Source organism: Muntiacus reevesi, chromosome 3 (assembly GCF_963930625.1).
Source record: "Muntiacus reevesi chromosome 3, mMunRee1.1, whole genome shotgun sequence".
NCBI lineage: Eukaryota > Metazoa > Chordata > Mammalia > Artiodactyla > Cervidae > Muntiacus > Muntiacus reevesi.
This window is the reverse complement of record NC_089251.1, coordinates 212444953-212457883: the sequence shown is the minus strand read 5'-3', so window position 1 is coordinate 212457883 and position 12931 is coordinate 212444953. Positions and strand designations below refer to the sequence as shown.

General features: G+C 39.1%; 1 protein-coding gene across 1 annotated transcript in view; it reads right to left on the bottom strand.

The window, feature by feature from the left end:
* Positions 1-12931, bottom strand: part of THSD7B (thrombospondin type 1 domain containing 7B) — an 828580-nt gene that overhangs the window by 435964 nt on the left and 379685 nt on the right. Inside the window, exons 7-8 of the mRNA XM_065927840.1 lie at positions 7688-7879; positions 5141-5375 (exon numbers count right to left, since the gene is read on the bottom strand). Coding sequence (XP_065783912.1) covers positions 5141-5375; positions 7688-7879 — 427 coding nt within the window. The remainder of the gene's footprint in view (positions 1-5140; positions 5376-7687; positions 7880-12931) is intronic.

Below are 12931 nucleotides of genomic sequence, written 5' to 3'. Positions count from 1 at the left end.
AACCCAGCCAGGACATGAGCAGACATCACAAACAGCTCAGAAATGCCTGTGGTGGGGCTTGGCTTCAGGCTTTCTGGAGAGGGTGGTTTATTCAACTTTTAAATCTACCTTTATTGAGGTATATTGTTATGCTGTTGTGTGTGTGTGTGTGCTCACTCATGTCCAATTCTTTGCAACCCCATGGACTATATTATAGCCTGCTAGGCTCCTCTGTCCATGGGATTTCCCAGGCAGGAATACTGGAGTGGGCTGCCACTTCCTTCTCCAGGGGATCTTCCCAACCCAGGGACTGAACTGGCATCTCTTGCATCTCCTGCATTGGCAGGCAGATTCCTTACCTCTGTGTATACCTGATATGGAAAGGACTACACCCATTTAATTTGATGAGTTTGAATATATGTGAACCCCTGTGTTACCACGTCCACGAGCAAGGTGATGGACCTACCCCACACCTCCCAAAGTGTCCTTGTGTCCCTTGTTTTGGTTTTTATTTTTGTGTAAGTAGGGTGTTAGTCTCTTTTGGGGAACTGATACAGCCTACCTCTAAATTTATGATGTATTAGCATCACGCACAATAAATACTCAATGGGCATAATATCAATTCTTCGTATCATGGTCCCCTTTATCAGTGTTCTTTGTCTAAGTCTGTAAGAAAGAAACACTATCATCCCCTCAGGGACAAAGGTCAAACTCAGGTTATCTTGCTTTTATAGAGGTCATGAACTAAGGGCCTTCCTGAAGTGTGATTTCTGGTCTGATAAGAGCCAAATATTCTCTTGCTAGTGAAATCTTCTGTTCATTTCTTCTGCCAATAAGGTTTATTTAGAAAAAACATCAATTTCCTTAAAGGTTCACTTACCTCTTCCTTTCTATTTAAATGATGTTTACCCCTCCCAGAATCACACTTTCAATCTTCATAAATTTTCCCTGAATCATCAAGAATACTCTCCTTGACCATTAGCAACTTATGTGCCTTCCACCCCTAAGAAACATAATGTTTATTTTATTTATCGTTTACCGACACTGACTAAAAGAAGGTTTTTGATATCTGTTGCACTACTGGTTTTCTGTGTGTGTGTGTGTGTGTGTGTGTGTGTACGCACATGCATGTACGCATGTGTTATATAGATACTAATTTTTAATGCCTTCATGTTAGAATTTCACCTCATATCATTTCTTAAAAAATGCCAGATCTTAATGTTGTGTAAATATTTAGTAATACTAACTGAATGATTGAAAAGCATTCTATGCTGTTGGAGCCTGAAGACAAATCCCTGGGGAAATAAAGCAAATTTATCCAGTCATTTCCAAAACAAAATTGAAACCTTAAAAACTAGGGTAACATATGGATTCACATTTTAGCTAGTAAACACAGTATGGCTTCTTGCCTTTTGTCATAATTTATACTTTTTACTGTTATATAACACTCTGATCCTAGATTGGCAATAGTATTGCTAAAAGGGTGAATGCATTTCATTTCAACACATATATTTTTCCTGAACTTGCACTCGAGTATTCCACAATTGCCTCCTGGTTGCCCTGGAGGCCTCCATTCCTGTGCCGAAATGCATCAAATTTATCTACAGGGGTCTGCCATTTCTCAGTTATGTGCCCATAATCATGAGGTAGACACAGTCATTCAACCCGGGGAGTGAGAGGCCATCCCAACCTTCCAACTTTGTAAACATTCAATGTGTTAATGGAGCTCCCCATTACTGTATCTCACCAAATGCCCAGGGTTTTCTCATGAAAGCCTGAAAGTGCCTTACATGACCTTTGGAAGGTTCTGAGTTGTGTGATTTTAATCTTTATTATTTTTTTCACACATTGCAACTGGGGAAAAAAGAAAAAGAGTAGTGAAACAAAACCACATATCCCAACAAGCTCTCAAGCTCTCACTCCTGTTTGAGTTGCACCCTAGCTAGTCCTCATTTTCTGATGTGATCAGTTCTATTACTCATACAATGGTAACATCCTTACCTATACAATCACAAGGAAACCAGAACACCAACCCTGGGAAGCAAAGAACTGCAAGGAGTTCTGTGCATCCCAGAACAATGGGTTTAGAGTATCAAATACATCTTGTTAAGCCCATCCAGTCTATGAATACACTCTTCTTTTTTTTCTACTTTGAAGGCCACTCTTTCTTTAGGATATTTTCTTTTCCTATTGCCATTACCCTCACCCAAAGGATTTAACAAATAGCAGGGAATTTTTTTTTTCCTCTGCAACAGCTTTCACATAAAAAAAGAGCAAAAGCACACTTTTTGAAAGGGCAAAGCAAAGGATACTTTCTCTTGCTGATAATCTCACTATTTGCTTCACTGGACACTAGGTATTATTTTCTTAGCTCAATTAATCTCATTAACCTCAAGAATTTTAATTAACTCTACTTAAGTCAATGCAACCTCCTCTTGCTTAGCAGGATCATTTGGAGACATACAGTAAGAATTAAAACTAGGCTATTAAGTCTCCAGCCTCATTAAAAGTGCAAAAAGTAATTAGCAATGTCCTTACGTGTGGGCATGTATGTGTGTGTGTGTTAGGGAAAACATCTGTGCAATTCATCTTTCTCTGTTGCAAAAATGAGTTAACACCATAGGTTATTCACTGTAATAATATTTTAATCTTATGAAAATTATCAAACAAATACATATGTATTTGTGCATTATGCTTTAAACTATAACTTTTTGACCCTGTGGCTTTTCTGGTCACAAAATATCATTCAGTTAATATTTGTATAAGCTGATGCGCTCAGAAACTTTTATAAAAAAACTATCATTCAATGTAATCATAAGGCTAAATAAGGAAGGAGAGGGCTATTTGAACATATAATCCAACCTTTCATGTCTAAACAGCCTTTAATAATGTATTTGGTAGTCGTCAGTCTCAATTCTAATGCTCCTTTGCTAAGAAAAATATAAAGTATATTCACATCAAGTGTGGATATTTCCTATTATGGTCCAGAGGTGAAAAGTTTTATGGAAGGGAGATCAGGCTTCAAGAATGCTAATTTTTCTCATCATTATAAAGAATAATAGTTTGTTGCATTTCACAAAGCATTTATTCCTATATCTAAGCTATGTTTATTTTTATTTGTATATTCAAGCTAATAATTCCAGCATCTTTTTTAAGCAGTTGAAAAATGTACACTATGAAAATGAACATTATAAGGGCTTCAATTCTTCTTAAGATAAAAGTAGTTCTCTTGTTTGCATAATATCTTTATATATCTTTTGGGATTTTACCATAACTCCAAGAATTGGATTATCACCTGAATGAAGTGATACGCAAACATTATTGTTCATGTTTGCCTATTTCTCCCACTGACTATTGGTCCACATGGTGTTATGGATACCAGGTAAGTTAAAACACACAAGTGATATAATTTGATGTTCTAAAAATATCACAAGCAACTTAGAGTTATATGCTAAAGCAGAATTAACATTTATGAGTTAATAAGAGCAGAAGGTCATTCATGTGATCTGTTTATTACTTTTCATGGCAGTCCCCTTTGCCAAACTTTTATCACAGTAGATAAAATATTTTTTCTTAAAGCAAAAGATAAACATCAGCTTCTCAAACTTCTGCAGCTCATATCCATCCCCTGTCAAATCTTCTTACTTTCATACACACAGGTCTAATTAATTCATGAACTCTAAAAATGTTTATGGACAATAATGACACGCCAGTCATGGTTCTAAAATCTGCAGTGGCAACAAGGAAGATCATCCGGCCCTAGCTACATCCAACCTGTGGAAGCCACATTTAGGAGGGGAGAGAGAGGAAGTCTTTCTGATTGTGCTTCAAGTCAAATTTATCTTCCCTTCCATTTTCATAGCCATCTGTTCATTTGATGCTCCAACACCAGCAGTATCTGGCCAATCTGTCCTATTTTTACCATTAGCAGTTTGTTTCCCTTAACTGAGCTTCTATGACTTTCTTTACACACAGCTCAAGTAGTTTCCATGACACTGTGGATAAGGCCCAGAGCTTATCATCATGGTGCCCTGAGATGAAATTAATCAGGTTTAAGTTGCCCATGACAGCAACACAAACTGGATTGAATTAGGCAGAAGAGCAAATGCGGTTGCCCATGTTGCCAGGAAAAGCAGGAGGGCACTTAAGTGAGAAGGGACCAGAACTTGATATTTGTTCTGTTTCGGTTTCTCTTTCTAGTTTTACTCTCTCTTCCGGCTTTTTCCACCAGGCGTGACCGTGGCATGGCAACTCTCCACTCATACACATAGAGCATCATGAACAGAAAGAAGAGAGAGTTTCATTTTCTCAACTTAAAAATTTTGGAGGAATAGTTCTAAGTTGCCTAGTTTGTGACACGCGACCAAGGCTTGAGCCAACCCATCCTGGTTACCCACCACGACTGTGGTTGGGGTAGGATCTTTCAGCATGGTCACTGCAAATCTCTGTGGATAGGCCGGTCACCCAGTCTCTGTATATAACTAGGTCACTCACTGCTTCTTTTCCATGAACATTCCTGCATGCACTTGAGGAAGAGTTATGTTTTCTCATTTGGTCTAGAGAAGAAACCCCACAGCTGAGTTCGCCAGTCAATTACTCTTTTTTTCCTCCATCACTTCCAGTTACTCCTGAGCCTTTTCTAATCCTAGCCCTCATGTCCAGATTCTTCTACAGTTTTTTTTTTTTTCAATTTACATTTCTATGTGCAGAACAGAGCGGCCTTGAGATTGTAAACCTACTGGAGGGCATGAGTTAGTCTGTTCAAAATGACTGTATGGATCTATGGCTCACCTCAGACAAGGCCAATGGGATCTAAAGAAGAGTAAAGCACAGCCCCATATTTCAAAGTACATAACCTACCTTGTTGTGGACCTAGTCGTCATGTGATTGGAAAAGAGTCAGAAATACCAATATCAACTCTAGAAAAGTTGATTATTCAAACATATTTAAATTTGTGGGCATTATATTTACTGTTATCCTTCAATGAATGCATGCATTCGAACTTAGAAAAGTGTCTACCTTTGGCAAGAGTCCAACAAAACAAAAAAAACCTCTTACTCTAATACAAACTGGGACATATTCAGTGCTCAAAAATGCATCTGACTAAAAGCACTCAACTATGTAATCATCCTATGTACTTTCAATAAACTATTGATCATACCTTTTTGTCATCACTTGTCCCACGTGACTCTTGACACAGAAGACTCTCCGTGTCTGAATGCCCACACCGCATGTAGCTTCTCCATTCCAGCCAATGGTTGCATTAAGGGCAGTTACTAATGTGTCTTCAGAACAGGGGCCCCAAGGTGATGTCTCCCAGTAGAGCTGCACGCATGAATGATCGTTGCATGAGCGATGCTCTTGGAGGGCCTGACTAGGAGGGCATGGTTTTCCACCTGCAAATATCAAAATAAAGAAGAATACATAGTTGCTGCTTTTATTAGTAAATTGCTGCTGTCATTATTGTTGGTTTTCCTGTTTTAATGTTCTAGAAAGATGGCCTTTTGATGCAATCTTCCTAAGACCTGAGCCACTGTACAACGTTTCTGACTCTATGGTCATGGTTCTTCTGTTATGAGTAACAACCTGAGGACAATATACTGCACCTTTCTCTCCTCCACAACAGGCAACAGTATGCAAATTGCATGTAAAAAAAATATCAATTCACCTGGACATACCTCTCCTCCAGCAACAAAATGCAAAGAAACTGTATGGGACTAAAAATAACGCTGTGAATTCACACTTGGGACAAATTCGGAACATGAGATACAAAGAAATTAAAAATCAGGTAGAGAGGGAGGTGGGGGGGGATCAGGATGGTGAATACATGTAAATCCATGGCTGATTCATGTCAATGTATGGCAAAAACCACTACAATATTGTAAAGTAATTAGCCTCCAACTAATAAAAATAAATGAAAAAAAAATCCAACTGTTACTTTTGAAGAGCCTGCAGCAAAAGCAGGTTACCGGACATGCCTCCTGCACACAACATTAATGTGTAGGCAAAGCAAATAAACTACCCCTCCAGTCACGACCCCTGGACCCACCCTTACCCTCACCCCCACATACGTGAGCAATTTAGGGAACCTGTTTGTTCCCACTACCCTCCTTGATACAGGAGAGGCCCTGAAAAAGCCTTGCTTGAAAAAGATCAATTGATTCTCCTGCTCACCTCTGTGTCATGCATCTCTGAGATAAATCCCAAAGATACCTGCTTTTATTTTAATATTATTATGCTGACATAAATTAGCCTGTTAGATATAATAGACCATGACCTTGAAGTGATATTATTCAAACACAAATACTCACACATGTTACCTGCATATGGGCTCTCTTTCCTAAGACAGCACGATTTTTCTCAGAGAGCCAACTTAAGACATCCATTCTCCCTCAAGCAGTGCATTTTACTGCAATTTGAGAAAACCAGAAATCTCTCTTCGAGTCTAGCAGGAGAGAGCTCACCCTTAACTCTGAAATAATATCTGACAATGTGTTATCCACTGGCAGGGAGACCAGACGATTGTGCATTCCTACACTCCTGGGTGAGTCAGACAATCACATTTCATTACTATCTTTTCTTTCACAATTTCATATCTATGTAAAAACTGGTATTTATCTAAAGCATTGATTTTTCCCCCCTTATTCTCCCACAGCATAATGTTTTATTCAGTGGTCCAAATACTTGAGAAGGTTTGTGACCTTGGTTTTGTTACTCTTGTTATTTCCCCCCATTAAATACTATTGACTTTTTTCTCCTTCCAGAAAAATAACAGACTAGAGGAGGAAGCTACGGCACTTTGAGAACATGAAAATCTTCATTCCTCTTGAACCTGGCCCCACTTCTTATGATCACAGAACAGAATCTTATCTTAAAAGGAGTTCCTCAAAGCAAGTGGCCATATTGCCCTGTTGTCCTCACTGAGCTGTTGGCCGACAGAGCCAAGGGAGGCCCTAAAAGCAATGAAATGACATGAGTGTCTGGGGATGGAGACCATTGCTCTAAGTGATAGGAACAGCTGCTCCTCTGATTTGTCCTCAAGTCACCGGTTTACGTTCCCATAGCACATTTGAGCTTCTTCAGCGCCATTTTCACAGCCTTCATCTTTTTCCCTGTTACAACGTGCCAGCCTGACAAAGCAGGAAATGGGGACATACAGATCAGGTAGTTTGCCAGCGTCAGTGGTGGCTCCAGGTTAAAAAGCCACATCTCTTGATTCCTAATTTTGAACTCATTTTACCAGGCATATTCTAATTATGTTCCCAACTGCATGAGCTATCAGAAGGTGGGTGTTTACCAATGAAGCCTTGTCTTCTTCCCTAAAAACGTGTAACAACTAACACCCATCTGCCTGCCATGAGCTGTATGTGCATGAGTACTATGATACATGCGTGCATGCTCAGTCACTCAGTGGTGTCCGACTCTTTGAGACCCCTGGACTGTAACCCACCAGAATCCTCTTTCCATGAAATTTTCCAGGAAAGAATACTGGAATGGGTTGCCATTTCCAACTCTAGGGGATCTTCCAGACCCAGGGATCAAACCCACGTCTCTTGCGTTTTCTGCATTGGCAGGTGGATTCTTTACTAAAACGAATCATGTCAACTATGGGAACCCAACAGAGATTAACTAGGGGATTAGAGAGAAATGCTTGGAAAACAAATTGTTTATCTAGATTTAGGGACTAGAAACCTTTCCTATTACTCACCTTCTCCAGCCAATGCCAGGATAGTCCTTGACCTGGTCTGTTTCCCGTCTGAGTTTTTATTTGAACAAGACTGAGAGCAGGATGACCACTCTGTCCACTCGCTCACCACACAATCCATCCGGCAGGGAATTTCACAGGCCATCTGTTCAGGAGGTGGAGATGCTGGGCAGAGACTCCCTGATACCTCTTCTCCTGTAATCAACCAGATCAAGACAGATGCAGATGAATGTAAAACTGAGGCCAGTCCAGGAACATTTAGATTCACCTCTTCCTCTATGACTTCAGCTTAGCTTAGAAGACTTCACCTGGTGTCTAAACCAATAATGTTTTTTGTTGTTGTTGTTTAGTTGTTCACAATATTTATGTCAAGAAAAACTTTTAGGAGATAATTTGGCATTTAGAAAGGTAGATACAATAGGAAAACTGCCTTTTGTCATCCTTCCCAGGGACAAGTGGGCTTCTTCCAGGAACAATTTAGCCTAGATGGCTGGGGACAAGACTGAAGTGCTATTGACAACCACATGTAACAGGCACATGCATTTCTGCAAAATTGGAGTTAGAAGCATCTGCTGACCTGAAAAACCACAATTTGTGCTGAGCCATCTATTGTACCACCCTCCCAAGTTATCAATCTAATTTTCTGTTGGGTGTTTTCATCTCCAAATGCATGTGTGGGGGCTTAGTCACTCAGCTATCTCCAATTCTTTGCAACTCCATGGACTGTAGGCCACCAGGATCCTCTGTCTATGGAATTTTCCAGACAAGGATACTGGAATGAGTTGTTATTTCCTAATCCAAGGGATCTTCCCAACATAGGGATCAAACCCGTGTCTCCTGCACCTCTTACACTGGCAGGCAGATTCTTTACCACTGTCCCACCCGGGAAGCCCCATCTCTAACTATGCAATCTTAATGAAGACTATTGCACAATGATTTATTCTATTTGTACATAGTGGTAAATAATTCAAAACCACAGTGGACATGAACCTGTGGCTAAAATTATACACTATGTTGAAACAAATGGTGAAAGCAAGCCCTGAATTTTCCCAAATCTATTCCCCCTTTGATGAATTACTCAAACCAAAACACATACATAGACACGATAATGGGGAATAGAGTTTTACAGTTAACAGACACAGCCAAGGGGATCATTTCTAAGTTGCTATTCTATATCACAAATGATCATAATGAATTTTTTTTCTAAACTCTCTTTTAGGTTATTTATCCACTATTTTTAGAATTCAAATATTCCTCTTTATAGATAACAATTCCACTCTTACTATCCCCTCATTCATAGTCACCTCATGAATACATAAGACATGAACAATAGTAAAAACATTTATGGTTTGAAGCAACAACATGAAATGTGGAATGGCACCTCTAGGAGACAGGCAATTTCCTCTTCGTGACTTTATGTCCATGGAATTCTCCTGTCATAATCTGACACAAAAAGTAACTGTGAAAAGGGACTAATATTTATGCAGCATCTCCCTTGTGCAAGGCACTGTCCTCATAAGATGCTCCTAGAGACAGCTGTGACCCATCTTGTTTTGTAGATGAGGAGTCAGTGGCTCTGGAAGGAAAACTTGCTCAGGGTTGCAAAACATGCCTGAGTAGGAAGCAAATGAAAACTTTTTCTGACTCTAAAAATTCTGGTTTCTCCATTAACCATATTGCGTCTAACTCCAAGAGATGGATAGTTCTTTTTAAAGAAGTTCCATGGCTGATTCATGTCAATGTATGACAAAACCCACTACAATATTGTAAATTAATTAGCCTCCAACTAATAAAAATAAATGAAAAAAAATAAAAAATAAAAATAAAGAAGTACCGGGTTGGCCGAAAAGTTCATTCAGTTTTTTACACCCAATCTTACAGAAAAACCTGAACAAACTTTTTGGCCAGTCAAATAAATAAAACAAGCGGCCAGTGAGCAAGACTCCCTGGAGGAGAATCTAGTGCCCCCCCTAAGATTTGCATTCACATTTGTAAATGAGGCTAGGCTCACTGCCCTTGAGGTACAAATAAAACTTATCAAGCATACTATAGGAAGTAATAGAGATTCTAGCAGATGATCACGCTGAACAACCAGTTCTAATCACTCTCTCTTCAGTCTCAATCTATTTTCTTGTTGAATCCACACTGTATACTATATGCAAACACAGACTCAGACACACACACACACACACACCCCAATACAATTTAGGGGGAGGGCTTCCCCAAGTACAGAAGTAAGCAGGTCAAACAAAACATACAAGCAACATCTAACCAAAATTCAATTTCCATATTCGTGAATATTATGAGCATAACTTCTACACAAAGACATTTCAAAGCAGTGTCTTGCAAAGAACATTCTGAGGAATAAGATACTTGAAGGTTCTTACTTTAAAAGAGGGGGGTGGAGCTGAGAAGTACAGGATTAAAACAGTAAAACTGGTCTCATTACTGGAGAGTAGTGAGTGTTAAAAATGCCAATTATCACATAAGCTCCCTCTGATGCAAATAGCATGTAGTATTTTTCAGTCTTATTTGACTTATGGCTTTCCTTTTGGGGGAGCCCCTCTCCCAGAAATTTTATTTTTGTCAATATGCTTTGAGAAAAACCCTGCCTTCAAGAGTTATAAAATTATCAACTACTATTTGATGGGCATGTATTACATCCAAGGAATAATGGGATAAATATAAATGAAGATACTGTGATTTATCCCCCCAGAGCAAATGATTAATAACAGAGATGAGCTATAAATACAAAAAGATAAAACCTAGTCCAAAAGTAAATGTCAAGTACTGTGTGTTTTAAATAAAGAATCCTGTAGTGATTTAGGGAAGAGAAAGCTCTCTGGGGACCTAATCTGAGAGCAGAAGGCTCTCAATAAGGAGAAAGAGAAAGATTAGGAACTGGTGGCAACCAGGGAGGGCATGTCAGTCAATACAAGTGTCAACAAAGGCATAGTGATAGGAAAACACAAGCTATGTGGAAGGCAGTTAAACCTGAAGCTCCATGGGGAAAAGAGAAAGCATATGTTGGAAGAGTTGTTTGACATCAAATTCTGAATAACTTAGACTGAAATACCAGTTCTATTTCCACCTTCATTCAATTCCCAAATGCCCAGGTTTCCCATGACCCAAATTTAACATCCTCCAGGTCATTCATCATCTAGTACCTTTAGTATTCACTTCCAGTACTGGAATGCTTTTTAAAACCTAAGCTCTCCTATAAACTGATATGTCCATTTACACAGGGCAGTGAAATGCCAATACTCCCACCAACACTTTGACAGCTTGTCTATATGGCCTAATGCAGAAATGTGAGCAATCAGATAAGTTGCTCTTTAGTGAAGCCAAGCTAATAGTCATAAGTAGGCTCTTCAATTCATGTGTGAGCTATTTTATAAGAAACCCTCCCAAAGAAAAGATCACAATGGGATCTTAGTTATGGGTAACCTAGTCAGAGTTAAGTATCTGAAGGTGGAGCTTAGGACCACTTATCCTCTGGGGCATATCACTTAACTTCTTTGAACCTCTGCTATCTCATCTGCAATAATGAAATAATAACACCTACCTTTAAGGGATGGTCTAAGGATTAGAAATCACTTATGCACAATACACGGCAATGTTTCCAACAACAGAGGGAGGACACAATATAGAGGAATGTGAAATAGATCACCAGTCCAAGTTTGATGCATGAAACAGGGCACTCAAAGCCAGCACACTGGGACAACCCTGAGGGATGGGATGAGGAGGGAGGTGAAAGGGGAGTTCAGGATGGGGACACATGTCCACCCATGGCTGATTCATGTCAATGTATGGCAAAAGCCACTACAATACTGTAAAGTAATTAGCCTCCAATTAAAATAAATTATTATTGTTTTAAACATCTGCAAAGATGTACACCACCAAGTGGAGAAGGGAATGGCAACCTATTCCAGTGTTCTTGCCTGGAGAACCCCATGGACAGAGGAGCCTGGTGGGCTATAGTCCATGGGGTCACAAAAATCGGACATGACTGAGCAACTAACACTACACTATACCACCAAAACCTAATGGCATTCTTGATCTAAAAATCTAAAGATTGATGCCATAACCATGAAAAGCACTTGCTCTAAAATGCATATATATGTACAAATTACCAGCAACAGCTTCACAGACTAGTTCACATAACATAAGGAATGCTTATAATTATCCAGATAGCTTTGCTTATATGTGACTCATCTAAACCATTTAAAAGCCAAAAATAAAGCACTTGAGACTGAACAAGCTCACTGGCCCATCTACACTGGTATAATTGTCTTCCTATTGCAGAGAGAACTCATTTCAAAAGAGGAGCGTTTATACTTTCCTGTTTTCATTTTCATGGATGGATCAATGAGACCAACTGAAACCTCAGGCAAACGTGGGAAATAAAGCAGCGCGTGGGACAGAAACTTAGTCATTAAAAGTGATTTTCACACAAGTTCGTATAATCTAATGTCACAATAAAACCGAATATATTTAAGAGAAAAACTGAACTCATCTTTCAAGACGACTCTAAAATTGCTCTCTGTCCTCATCAGGCTCCCTGAGATCAATAATGACAAACTAGATTCTCTCTCCTCAAGGAGTAGACTTCTTTAAATTAGTTGTGATTCTGAAAATAAGGGATAGGGTGCTGCTCCAACCTTGTCACTTTTAAAAAAATAATTTAATATGCTGACATCCCATTACATAAAATTAACCATTTTAGAGTAAGTATTTCAGCAGCATGTAGTAAATCACAATTTTTTTGCAGTGCATCATTCTATTCTTTGCGATTCTGGAGACCTTGGCTTAGATGACTGGGTGACTTGGTCTTGCCCATGGGTCATAGTACCATTCTCATGCTTCCCTATTCGTGACTAAAAACAGCAGTTCTTAGATGAGAGAAAGATAATTTTATTTTTTTCAAAATACAGTATATTTACAATGTTGCATTAGTTTTGGGTGTATAGCAAAGTGATTCAATTATATGTTTGTGTGTCTGTGTGTGTGTATATATAAGAATCATTTTTGGATTCTTTCCCATTATAGACTATTACAAGATATTGCATATGCTACACAGTAACTTGCAATATTACAAGATATTCCCTATGCTACACAGTAACTCTAGATCCTTGTTGCTTATCTATTTTAAATATAGTAGAGTGTATCATGCATGTGTGCATGCTCAGCCATGTCTGATTGTTTGCAACCCCATGGGCTGTAGTCCACCAGGCTCCTCTTTCCTTG